This window comes from Malania oleifera, chromosome 9, assembly GCF_029873635.1.
Source record: "Malania oleifera isolate guangnan ecotype guangnan chromosome 9, ASM2987363v1, whole genome shotgun sequence".
NCBI classification, from domain to species: Eukaryota; Viridiplantae; Streptophyta; class Magnoliopsida; order Santalales; family Ximeniaceae; genus Malania; species Malania oleifera.
Genome location: NC_080425.1, coordinates 21,570,413 through 21,584,654, shown reverse-complemented (window position 1 = coordinate 21,584,654; position 14,242 = coordinate 21,570,413). Strand labels below are relative to the sequence as shown.

Here is a 14,242-nt window from a genome sequence, read left to right as displayed (position 1 = left end):
CATTTTTAGGGAAACATTCTTTAGCTTGTGAGTCTTTGCATTTTGACTGCAAGACTCTTAAGCTTGTTTTGTGTAGTGAAGTAAATATCTTTTGACAAGCTTGGTTTACAAAATATCTCTTGTACTTAATATTTTCAAAAATCATTTTTGAGATATTTGATCATACTATTGGAAATCTTTGAAACCCTAATTGTGATTGAAATATATTTACATATTGTTTTTCAAAGATAGATTGGTAATACACTCTTACACTTGATTGATTATTGAGATTATTTAGAGTGCTATTACACATTGTTTGCACTGAACTTATAAATCTATCATTTGGAAGTGCATTGATTATTACATGTGCGCATTAGTACAAATCTGCTTGTGTTTAGAAGCATTAGATTGTACACAAAAATTTGATACTCACTATTATATTCTAGGCGTGACCTGAGGGGGTTTTGATCTAACCCGTAAGAATCGGTAGGGCCTTCTCTGCGCCACAAGGAGAGTGTGTAAATATTGAGGTCAGTCCTGAGAATTTGACCTGGTTGTAAACAATGCCACTCCACCCTTTAAGTGAACAATAGTGGTAATCCTCAGACTTGCGAGTTGAGGCGGGGACATAGACAGTATTGGCCGAACCCCAATAACATTTTTTGTACCTGCTTTTAATTTCCGCAATTTAAATTTCTATACTTGAATGTTTGTGATTTATTATTGTGAATAATTGAGTTTATAATTGTATAGACAAACCCTAAGTTGCGTAATACTGTTGATTTGGATAAACTTAGGAGGAGAAATTTTTAAATATCCAATTCACCCCCTTTTGGGAACACACAAATTCTAACAATTAACATCAATAGAAATGAAGTAAAAAATATTCAAACTTTGTGTATGATAGCTTTATTTTTTATGCTACCTTATAGTATACGTGCAACCTAAATGTTACAGCTAGATTTAAATAAAGTACATCTCATTGATTACATAAATAAATAACCTATTATATTAAATCTACAAAAAGATACAAATTTTGGGATATCACTTGTTAATACTTTCATGTTCTATCCATGTATAAATGATATGTTGAGCATTGCAAAAACTTTGATGTTTATATGCATCAACACAATTAAGTAAAAACAAAATAAATTTATTCATTGATCGTTAGTTGATGATAAATTCCTACAAATAATTTAATTGAGATATTGTATTATGTCAAACATAATCACATAGGTCTTATAATTCAAAATTTTGTATATTTGTATTGTTAAAGTTTAATTTTTAAATAAAAATAAGGTATGGAATAGCAAAAGAAATTATGAATAATTCAATTTGTTAGTCGTAATTAATACTCTTTGACCTAAGTACATAGGGCAACCCCCATCAGCTTGATGGACCCACAAACATCAACCTCACTATTTACTAACCAGAAAATATAATCACAATTAAATTAAGTTTTCGATTTCATAAGGTTTATCTTACATAAAGATTTTAAATATATCTAGTTTTATTTTAGTGTAGGGTCCAAAACGCAACTGAACACCCTTAACGGGTCGGGTCCAATGACCCGATCAATGGCCCAATAAATAGAATCCTGGGGATCGACTCTCCTCTTGCTTTGCCCTTCCAAAACAGCGTTCAAAGAGAGCATGGCAGCGATATTCTCGAGCATTCTCTGAGGAAGAACAGCTTCCTCTTCTCCTTTCCGGGTCTTCTCGCTTATTGCGGGCGGCAAGAGCAGTCAGCTGAAGGATTTGAGCACTAAGAACCCATTCTTTGTCTCGATTTCCTCTGGTCCGTCTTCATTTGTCAAGAACTACGCAAACTTAGGTCTGTTTTTGGGTTGATTATGCCTTGCATCTTGCACTCAACCCTAATTAAATGACAAAATCGACCAGAAACGACGATACCAATCCTGTCGTTGTACTCTCACGTCTTCTTCTTCCTAACCTATGATTTCTTTATTGTCTTTTTCTGTAATTTGGAATTCTTATTCGTTCGTTTTGATTTCTACGTAGAAACGACTCCTGTAAAACCCAAAACAGCTGAGAGCTCAATCCCTTACCTTTGAAACTATTGAATAAATAAGAAAATTCATGAAAGTTAAAGCAGTCTGACCCGATAAAGTTGACTAAAAATACGATATAGCCTGTTTGTGACTTCAATATTACTTTAGAACAACAAAGGTTCCAAGAGAGAAGTCCGAGCACGTGAAGGAAATGTGCTTGGAATGGAGGCTATGGTGATTAATGGCTGGACAATCAATAAATTTCTAAGAGCTCAAGGCCCATTTCAAATTTTGTGAGGGGTGGATTTAGTTGACTAGCAATGGAATTTAAATTCCGTTTGACCCTGAGTAATTTTGTTGGAACTAAAGGCCCAAAGAAACTTTTAGGGCAACGCATTGGTTTTCCAAATAGAGTATTTGTGTGAGAATCAAACCGTATTGAGAGTCTGTATTTGTGTGAGAATTAGAGCCTATTGAGATTCTGTGATTTTGGCATGGCTTTAAGTTGATTGGTTGGAGAACTTTGGTTTGTTAAATGTAAATTATAATCTCATTTAGAGAGTTTGTTCTGTATTTTAGAAAATTTACTGATACTGAAATTCAGGTTTGTTTAGAGGTAATTTCACTGGTATTTTGGGCTTGTTTGGGCATTTAGGATGTTGGTTTTGATTTACTTATTGCTTTCAAATTTGATTTCTAGAATATATATATATTTTTTTATTTTGAGCAGGGGTTGTCATGTAACAGAGGATATGAATTTTTTGTTTATTTTTTTTTTCTTTCTATTTATCAATATTGAGATTGAAACATATGCCTTTGTTTTCCTGAAAATAATATGCATTTCTTGGCTAGAATGAAGATATATTTGTGATTTAGGAGCATTTTTCTCTTTTTAAAATATTATTATTTTTCCATTTAAGCTCAATTTGGTTACTGAGAAACTGGGGAAAAGTGATAGAAAGATCAACAATTTAAGTATTAAGTACTTGACAGCTATTTGACTAAGTAACTTGGAAATTTTTCATGAACAGTTTCAGTAGGTTGAGTGCCTTTGTCAAGGAAATATAGAATGATGAGGATATTTAAATAAGTTTGAATCTTTATCAGATCACAAATACCCACTTTTCAAAGTAGAAAATGCTAGCTTCAAATTATTTTTCCAGTTCTTTTCTTAAAAGTTTTTGGTAACCAAAGGGGAGAACATTGTTCTTTTAATTAGTTTGATTGTTGTAAGTTTGTACATAACTACATATTGTTTAAATCTAATTCTATTGTGTCTATAGTGTGGAGCTGGTGAGGTGACATGGGTTACGATTCAGACAGTGCATCCCAGGATGGCCGGGATGAAGGTAAGTTAATTTTCATATGCAAAATAATATCAAGAGGTTTAAACTTTTTCATTGCTTATCTAAAAAAGCAATACACATCATAAGGCAAATTCTTTGTTCACAGCTTTGTGTCTGTTTTGTTTAAAAATAGGCCTATTTATAAGGGTACTTGTGCAGGGTAGTAGATGCGGCTAGTCCTGCTGATACTAGTTGCAGACAGCTTGACTTAGTTTTTGGAACACTTTGAAATCAAAATAACTTTGGAAAAAATGCACACATGACAAGTTTTTAGCGTGTGGGGGTATATAATTTACATATCATGAAGCAAGCAAGGCAGTAAAGAACACTTATGACAACAACAACAGCAATTATTATAATAATAACAGCAATAATAATAATAATAATAATAATAATTCAGCCAGTCAAGTAGTGGTGTAAGTGTTGTAATTGCGTAAGGGTAATTGGGAATTGGGAGGGACAAAATAGTAAAGCAATGGTGAGAGGGAATTTTAATTAGATAATAATAATTATGACGATGATGACGAGAGGGGTAAACCGTATTTTTTCATTGTGAGTTTTGATCAAGAAAAGCAAACTAGATTCATATAGTTAATCTCATGTACTTGGATTTAGGCTTTATTGTTCCTGTTGTAGTACAGTAGTACCTTAAAAATTATCCAAGTGTGTTTGTGAGAAAATACATTCTTTTATTTCTATAAAAAATCTGAATTAGCATGTCATTAATCTATGACATGATTATATCATTCAATTTCAGTTTCACATGGTTAAAGTGGTGCCAGGTATTTACATTTTTTGTCTTACAGCAAAAGTCTGTAGTGTGCGCAGTATACTGATCTCTCTAGTTTCCGATAACTCTCTCTTTGCTCCTATTTCATGAGGACAAAACACATGGAAGTTGATTGTCGCTTTATCATGAATGATGTAATGAAAAAAAGTTGGGAACACTCCATTTGTGAATTCCTCTTATCAACTAGGGGATTTATTTCCAAAATCCATATTTAATTTTTTGTTGCATAGTTCTTGTAACATGCTAGATTAGGTGATGTTTACACCAACTTGAAGGGGGGGGGGGGGGGGGGGTATTAAATTAGCATAGGATATTATGTTTTTATTTTGTGTTGTGGGGGTATTTTTGTCATATGGTATTAGTTTAATTGAATAGATCTGGTCGGCAGAGTGGTGATAGACTGCTCTCCAGTTGACAATTATATTTCTGCTCTCTCTCTTCCTCGTTCGTCTATCTCTTATCCTAAACACAATCTCATTGGTCTTTTGCTAATCAACTTAGATCTCTCAGGTTTGCAACGCATATTATGTACCACGTTGTTTACTTTATTTCTTCTTGCAAAAAGGTAAGTATGGTTATCATAGATACAACTATGGAAGTGTATGGACTAAAAAGTCCCAACCTTTGGAGGATGTTGTCCTGGATCGAACACAATGTTGGAGACAGCATGGCTGAATGCACATGTTGGGACTCAAGGCTTTATTGTTGTTGTATTTATTTTCAGTGAGAACCTAGTGTTTATTTATAAATAGTAGTTTAATTCACAAACAAGGAATATTTTTCTTAACATGAAGATGCCTAAAACAAGTTGGCATGTTCGACCTCAAAACAATCGAAAATCCAAGAAAGCATCACTCTAGGTACTCCAAAACTTTGGACGGCTTGAACTTTGACTGGAATAGATGTTTGCGTGCCGCCTATGGGTTGGCTGTAGGGGTGAGCATAATTCGGGGAAAACCGAATTAACCGACCGAAATTGGTCGGTTCGGTTCGGTTAAAAAATTCGGTTAAGTAGGTTCGGTTATGCTTTCCAATATTTCGGTTAATTGGGTTTCGGTTCGGTTAATGGAGAATATTAATTCGGTTAACCGATTAACTGATTTACGAATTAATTAAATTTTAAATATAAATTAGTAAATTAAAATCCGATTTACTCATTCCCTCTCATACTCTCAGTCTCACACTCTCACAGTCTCATTGCTCTCAGTCTCACAGAAGTCAGAAGTCGTAAGTCCCTCACTGCCTTTCTCTCGCTCACCCGAGCTCGATCTTCTGCACCACCAGGCATCATCTTCACGCGATGCCTTCGTCTGTGTCCATCGCCATCGCCATCGCCGTCGCCGGCCATCATCGCCAACGCAGTCACTGCTCTCTGAAGTCGGAAGCCATCGCCGTCGCCTTTCTCTCGCTCACCTGAGCTCCTTTGCACCACCAGGCACCATCTTCACGCGATGCCTTCATTTGTGTCCATCGCCATCGCCGTCGCCAGCCATCATCACCAACAGTGCAACACAGTTACTGCTCTCTGAAGTCGGAAGCCCTCACTGAGTCACTGCCTCTCTCTCGCTCACCTGAGCTCACTGCTCCGCACCACGGTACCACCATCTTCACGTGATGCCATCGCCTGCACCCATTGCCATCGCCGTCGCTGCTGGCTAGCCATCGTCACCAGCACACAAGCTCCCTCTCATTCTCATTTTTCTTCTCTCGTGCACAGACCAGCTCACCGAGAACCACCCCCGACTCCTCATCGTCATCGGCATCAAGCTCACCTGAGCTCAATCGTCTTCCCCGACTCCTTCCTGACTTCCCCCTTCCCTTGTTCTGGATTCACCTTCTCGATTCCCCCTTCCCTCATTTCTCGGTTAAATTAGGTTAACTGAATTACCCGAAAATAAATTCGGTTGGGTTCGGTTCGGTGAGGCCCAATGGTTCGGTCGGTTCGGTTAACACTATTCTTTAACCGAAATTTTCGGTTAATTCGGTTAATTAATCGAATTTGGCCGAACCGACCGTTTGCTCACCCCTAGTTGGCTGAGGGTGCCCCTGAAGGAGTTAGATACATTGAATGAGGCAGGCATTTAAATATTACTTTTTCAACCAGGTAACATGCCTTTGGAGGCCTAAGGGAGTCAAAGCTCACTTTGTAATTCCAAAGCGATACAAAAAAAAGGTATCGTGGGAATTAACTTTGGAGGTCTGACGTAGAATAATACAAAGATGGTGAAAGAAAATAGGGAGGGAGAGAAACAGAGATGTTTATGTGGAAGGGAAATACCTTCAGCACAATTCTATTCTAAAATTAAGTCCAAACTTGTGGGTAATATACAATATCCTTATTTATAAACTATCGCAAACTGCCCAGACAAGTAATATTCTTCCAAAAAATCTTGTGACCATCTTAGCAACCAAATAGGACTCGAAATTTGCTCCTAAATACCAAAACTTCTAAAAATCACAAAAGACGGCAAATGTAAACTTTCCTAAATTAGCTACTTCTCCAAAATAGGAACTACCAGAACATGTAACTTAGGACTTAATTACAGACGCCAATAACAGTCTGGAAATTAGGACTCCTAAAAATTACTAGATAATATACTCAAAAAATTAACTAGTAGGCAAAATTGAGATGCCTGAGTCGACCAAAAACAGTCTTCTGCTTGCAAGCAATGCAGAGGTTCTGTCTCCATTCCAGTCTATGATTGGGAATGATAAACTCAATGAAGGGCTTGTTTTTGAGCCATTGAACATTTTTAACCACAAGCTCATCCTTAATTCCAAAATATGTGTTTTTGAGTTCTTAATTTTACTTTTGGAAGCCAATGCGTGTTGAGGTTATCAAACTTGTTTTGGAATTGTGCAGGTGGTTGTTTCAGGGGGAAAACCACCTTCAGTGTTGTCTTCTTTCATTGTAAATCTATTCTTCGGCTATGGAGTTAATGGTTGGGAAGAGCTTTTATCCTTTGTGCATGCCTTATTATGTAATTGTTACTTCTTTCTTAAGACAAAAAAGTGCTTCTCCTTACAATATTGAGCTACCCTTACTTTCATCCATGGATAACTAAGCAGCATTTGAATGACTTTTCATGAGTAGCAAGTGACACAAAATATTTGTTAAATGCAAACCCATCTAGAGCATGCAGCTTACATAGTAATGTTGTTTACTGAAAGAAATTTGAAGGGAGAAGGATGAAGTTCAGGCAGAAAATTTAGCTTAGTAATGGTATATTCAGAAACCAAATTCTAGGAGTGCCAATGGTCAATGACAATTTTATGAGTTTTCCTCGAATTAGGAACCATGGAATGTTGTGGCTTGCTTCTACACGTCTTACTCCATGGGTTAAATTTTGTTTTCTTTATTAAAGAAATTCGATTGAGAGAAAATAATCTCAGGGTAACTCTTAGAGGACAAAGATACAATTAAAAAGGAAAAAAGAAATAAAATCACGAGAAATTAGGCCAGGAATAATGTTGAAAATCTGAGAAACAAGTCCTAGCATTAAAAGCCCAAAGTGAAGCCAAGAACCAAATCCTATCCCAAACCAAAGATACTGAAAAATGCCTACCATTAAATATTTGCACATTCCTTTCCAACCAAATTCCTCAAAGAACAATGGAAGCCGCGCACCTCCACAATCTACTTGCATCTTTTCTCCATCCAGAACCTGTGAAACAAATAAGCAAAAACCATCCATTGAGCTGGGCATTCCCTACCGTCTCCAAACTGACTAAACAATCCAGTCCACAAAGAGCGAGCAACTGACTAACTCAAAAGAAAGAGGAGAAACAGTCTTAAAATTGTCATGACATAAAACACACTTTAGGAGATAAATTTTCTAGGGCATTCTATGCTACTACAGGTTTTTGCTTAACTCTATTAAGGGCTAGAAACCAAATAAATGCCTTTATTTAGATGGAACTCTTGCATTCCAAGTGTTATGTTCAAGAGGAATGGACATGGAACGATGAAAAGAAGATTTACTAGAAAACTTCCTTGGGGCATCCAGAGCTCATACTTGAACATTCCTCCTAGTATAAGGGCAGTAGCCATTCATCATAATAAGTAAATATGAAAGCTCCTCAGCCTCCCAATCATTAAGATTTCTTCAAAAAATGGAAATCCCAAGATAAAGAATCACTAGAAATCAACATGATGGTGGAGATATAAGCATTGTTAACCATGAAAAGGTGAAATACATGGGGTAAAAGAATAGAAAAAGAAACCTCACGAGGCCCAACATCCTCTAAAAACAAATATGAGAACCATCTCCCAATTTATACATGATCAAAGAGAAGAAAAAAGAATAAATATGCAAAATAAACCTCCAAGGACCCTCACATTAATTAAGTTCTCCTTATTAGTATCCCAATGACGCTTGTGGAAGCCAAATTTACTTCTATTCACATTATACAGAAGGGAGTTTTCCTCCAAGAGAAACCACCGTAACCAGTTAACCATTAGAGCAGTGTTCTTAGACTCCAACTTACTGAGACCCAAACCACTCTTATCCTTAAATCTATAGACAACATCCTGCCTAACCTACTAATCCCTCTTACCCACTCCAGACTAAAGGAAATACTTGATTTTTCTATCTTAACTGCAGCATCCACCAAAACTGGGATCCTAAACAAGACAAAAAATAAGGAGGAATAGTTGCAAGACATGCCTAGTAAAGCTTGCCCTCCTAAAGATGACAAGGCATCCTTCCACCGTCAAGACACATACACTCTATTCATAACTGAATCCCAAAAAGCTGATGACCTACGATCACCACCCAAAGGGAATCCTAGATAAATTAAAGGCCAATCTAAAACACCCCAACCCACTAAAGAATCAAGTTCTAAAGATCTTTACAAACTCCGGACACAAATTAATAGTAGCTATCCCAATTTTATCCATATTAATTTTCATACTGTGCACAGTATCAAAGGTCTATAAAATAGTGAAAATATTCAAGAAAGACTCCCAATGATCTGATGAGAAAAAAAAAAAAATAGTACCTTATGCTGTAGATGAGAAATGTCATATGCTGTAAATAAGAAACAGCCACGGAGCCACCCTCTCCACAACAAGCAATTATTATGCTATGAATATAGACAATGCATGATATTAAAATGGTTATTCATAGGGAAGTATCTCAACATGCTAATATTGGCCAATCAGGAAGGGATAAAGAAAGCAAACTCCTATTCCCTGAGGTCCTTTTTTATTGGAGGGAGGGGTCTTGATGGGGGTTGCAATGAATAGTACATGTGAACAAAGCTAATGGACAGTGACACCAACTATTAACTCATAGAGACTGGTCAGCACTAATAATTGATTCATTGGATGAATAATCAACGAAAGAGAAACTCAAGCATGGAGGATCAAATCTTGCTTTGATACGACTGATGTAGAACAGTAATAAGGGGAGTAAGGGAGAAAATAGAGGGGAAGGGAGAGAGCTATGTACTTGTGTCTACACTCTTAACACAATCCTTAACACAATTTCTAAGGATACAATAGTCCTTATTTATAGACTCCAGGAACTTCATAGATAAGTAATGGCATTCTAAAACCACAATAATAACCAAATATCCTAAAATCATTGCTAGTAATATCTCAAAATATTGCAATTTGTAGAGGATTGCCAAACCAACTCATCACCAAATTAATGCCTCACAGGGGACTCAATTACTATCCCCCAATAACTATCTAATGAGGCAAGTTAGAATTCCTAAAAAAGCTACAAAATAGTAAAGACATGAGAATAATCTAAAATGAAAAAGATATGGTCCATAATTCTTGAAACTAGGCTTTCATCTGGACTTGCATTATCCACCAAGGCCTTATGAGAGGCATAAAGTACTCTTAATTGGAGGCATCACCTTTCACCTAGTTATCCACCAATCTTAGCTCTAGGGCCTTAAGTGTATTAATCATCTTGACAATTTTTAGCTGATGCCACCTTGTGCTTTTGAGACTCAAAAATAAGGGGTTTTTCATATTTCTTGGGCTACATAGGGCACAATCATTAATAGGAAATTGGCTTTTGCTTTTGCTTCATGTAAAGCAAAATATATGTTTCTAGCATTTGAATGTCATTTTCCCTGTCTTTAGCGTGCGATTGGCATGTTTCTGTTAGTGTTAACATCACCTTGGATATTTGATTGGCAGATGATGATGAGGAATATGAGGAGGCTGGCGGCAGTAACCGGCTATTGGGATTTATGTTTGGGAATGTTGATAATGCTGGTGATCTTGATGTAGATTACCTTGATGAGGTAATCTTCTTTGTCCCCTTATTTTTACGTACATTTTTCTGTTGTATGCATCTATGCTATTGCAATTATACATATGTGAAGACGTGTGCACACAGTGACACAAAGATCTGGTTAATATGTAGGATGGCAGCTTGAAGAAACATAGGATTCAATTTCATAAGGAGTTTTGAGCCTTGTGTGCTAAGTTGAATTTAATATGTACTCTACTAAAGCAATGTTTCATTATATATCAATATTTCAAACACACACAAAAAAAAAAAAAATTTTAACGCACATACATTCACTCTTGCATATTATGTTTAGAGGTGCTGGGAGAAAGGAGGCCGCTGAATATTGAAGATGCGCTGCTGTTTTTGCTGACAGTTTCTTTATTTGATTGGAGAGAAATGCTGGTTGAAGTTCCTTTCCACCTGAGTTTTTCCCCCTTAGCTTCTTTAACAGAAATATCTCTTGTCAATCCTTCATGAGAGGATTTAACATCCCCAGACCACCTGCTAGTGAAGCCTCCTCTTTTGTATAAAATTCCTTCCCACTGCTTGAAAAATTGTGAGTGGCACTGTTCCTTGTGATGATACCCCCAACATGTAGCTTCTCCCTGGCCTATTTTTGAATGCTGATCATATCCATGGGCTGTTGCAACTGCCTCCTGGAAGCTATCAGCAACATTAAAATATAGGCCTGTTTCATTTGATGTCCCAACTGGAACATAAATGACTCTTCCTCTCTTTCCAAAGGTTGGCCCTAGTCCAAACCAGCATCCTTCGCCTAGGCCATTCTTCTCTGCCAACGCCACCCGAGTCCACGATCGATGAGCTCCCTGACTTCCTTCTCCTTTGCCACCAGCACCAGGAAGCAGATCCCTAGCCAACTCACAGAACTCACAAAACTTCACCATCCCTCACCTTTTGAGCTAGTTCCCCTTCCAACCAAGCCCCAACTCCAGAAAATTTCCTATTTTTGTTGATTGAATTGGCATCCAATACCTCATGCCATCCACTGAAATATTGCTTGGTAGGCTTAGTCTGTAATATTTTGTTAATAGTGTGTCAGAAAAGTTTAAATTCATAGTGCAAGTGAAGGACCAAAACAAGCCCGAAGTTTGTTGGGCAAGCCCAAGCTGTATAAAACATGAGGAAGGCCAATATCTATACAGTTGATGTTAATTGGATGCTCTAAAATGGATGAGGCTTCTCCTCCAAAATGCTACATGATTTTAATTTGATTTGTTGCAATCTTTGTCCATGTCTTTTGGTTTAAACATAATAGAAGGCTTTATTTTCCATGTGAAGTGTAAAATTGCAGAAGGAATCCTTTACCTCTAGACAAGTCCTATAATGCTCTTTGCTCAATATTATCATACATTACTGGATCTTGAAAAGGGTGAAGCATATTTAGAGAAATCTAATTTATTATACTTGATGTTCACTTAGTGGTTAAGGAGAAATCGACAAAGGTTTCATAGTTGATTGGTGAAGTTGCAATCTCTAGGTATGCAGCTGCATATATTTTCTATTTTGAAAGTTGTTGCCATTGTTGAATAATTGGGTAAAATGGAAGACCTGAACTCAATGATAGATCTCTCCCTCTATCTATAACATATGCCAAGTATAATAGGAATGGCGATAGTACCCTTACTAACTCACACTTACTACAAACCAAAACAATTAATAATAATGCTAATGAATAAATTAACCATTAACATTCCCCTTCAAGCTGGAGCATATATATCATATGCTCCTAGCTTGTTACAAATAATTTCACATGAGCACCTACTAAGGCTTTAGTGAACAAATCGCAAGCTGAAACTCGGACTTCACATGCGTGGTTGTAATGAGCATCTGTACAACTTTCTCTTGAATAAAATAACAATCAACTTCAATGTGCTTTGTCTGCTCATGTAAGACAGGGTTAGAGGCTACATGAATAGCTGCTCAATTATCAAACATCAACTCTATAGGCTGAGAATGTGGAAAACCTAGTTCTTTCAACATGTTCGTTAGCCAAACAAGTTCACTTGTAGTGTGCACCATAGCCCTTTATTCTAACTCAACACTCGACATGGCCATCACAATTTGTTTCTTACTTTTCCAAGACACCAAATTACCACCGACAAAGATACAAGACCCGGTTGTGGATCTTCAATCGGAAGGTGGCTCAGCCCAATCTGCATTTGTGTATCCCTAAATATGAGTGTGACCCCAATCTTGATATAAGAGACCTCTCCTTGGTGCACCTTTGAGATATCTCAAAATTCAAATTACTGCAGCCCAATGAATTTTTCTCGGGGAATCGAGAAACTGACTCACAACACTTGTTGCGAAGGATATATCTAATCAGGTGACTTTGAGATAATTCAACTTTCCAACAAGTCTCTTGTACGAACCTGAGTTAGGCAACAAATCACCCATATCTGGCATTAACTTACTATTGGGATCCATGGGTGTATCAACAGGTTTGGATCCCAACAACCCTGTTTCATCTAAAAGATCAAGAACATACTTTCTCTGTGACAGCACAATTTCGTATGAGATCTCGATACTTCTATACCCATGAAATACTTCAATGGTCCCAAATCTTTGCTTTAGGTCTTGGATGCCTCGATCATCATCACTAGTGATCACAATGTCATCCACATTCACAATAAGCAAAATCCTGCCAGATGGAGTACATGGTTTTAAATAACGGCCGTTACTTCATGGAAAATTGAGACGTCTAAACTGTTACGGACCGATATTGAGGGGGGAGAAAAATTCATGGCCTTAACGGCCGTTATGCTGCCATAACGGTCTGTAACAGCTGTTACAATATGTTATGCACCGTTACACTTTGTTACAGACTGTTACGGCAGCTGACACTTTGATTCGACTTTTCTCCTTCAAATTTACCCAACTTTCTCACGATTTCCTGCTTTCCCCCTCTCCCAACCACTTGTCCTTGGCAGATCTACCATTCCAAAGACTGAAATCAAGAAATCGTACCATTGATTTGTTGTTTGAAGTTGAAGAATAAGAAGGAACCCTTCGTTCGCAGTTGGCCAACACTCCCTCCTCCGTTTCTCCAATTTCTTCGAGTTCAAAGGCTAAGATCCACCACCCCCCCCCCCCCCCAGAAGTCGAAGGCTCAAAGCCCTGTCCTAGCCTGTTCAGCAGTCACAGGCCAGCCTGCAGCAGCTCCGCCAGTCGCCCCCAGCTCCATCTCCTTTTTGGTCTTCGAGAGTTTGAGTTTTGGAGTGGACTCTTCAAGACTCATCCTCCTCCAGCACACTCTTTGTCTCTCTCTTGATTCTTGAATCTTCACGTTTTTTTTTTTCTCTCTCTTTCGTTTCTTGTTTACTCAAAACTCTTAAACCTGTATTTATTTATATATTATATTGTTTATATATTATATTAGGTTTAGCTTTAGTTATTTTACGTAGTTATTTATATATTATATTAGGTTTGAGGATAGGATTTGAGACATAGGCAGTTTAATAGTTAAATTAGGCTGAATAAATATCTAAAATCCTAAATTCCTAATTGCTAAGATTTGAGAAGTAAATTTAATGGTCTTAAAATATATATATTATATAAATAATTATATTTTTTTCTTATTTTATGACTCTTATTTTATTAATAGATGAAATATCTAATATTTTAAAATTTTAATTATTTAAATATTTTAAAGAAATACTACTTATTATTTTTAACCAAAGATTATACTTTATTTTCATGTAATAAATATTTAAAATTATAAGGAGTATTAATAAAATAAGATAAAATAGGGAAGCAGATTATGAAGACCCTCCACGTCATTCTTTTTGGTGGTGATGTGCTATGTTGTAAATTTGTAATATTGTATTCATGTATTCAACTA

At 36.7% G+C, this 14,242-nt stretch overlaps 1 protein-coding gene across 1 annotated transcript in view; it reads left to right on the top strand.

Moving 5' to 3' along the window:
• Window positions 1–1,594: 1,594 nt before the first annotated feature.
• LOC131163384 (transcription initiation factor TFIID subunit 1-like) overlaps window positions 1,595–14,242 on the top strand; it is a 105,596-nt gene continuing 92,948 nt past the window's right edge. The window contains exons 1-3 of the mRNA XM_058119979.1: window positions 1,595–1,812; window positions 3,274–3,339; window positions 10,284–10,390. Of these exons, the coding sequence (XP_057975962.1) occupies window positions 3,294–3,339; window positions 10,284–10,390 (153 nt within the window). The 5' untranslated portion in view covers window positions 1,595–1,812; window positions 3,274–3,293. The remainder of the gene's footprint in view (window positions 1,813–3,273; window positions 3,340–10,283; window positions 10,391–14,242) is intronic.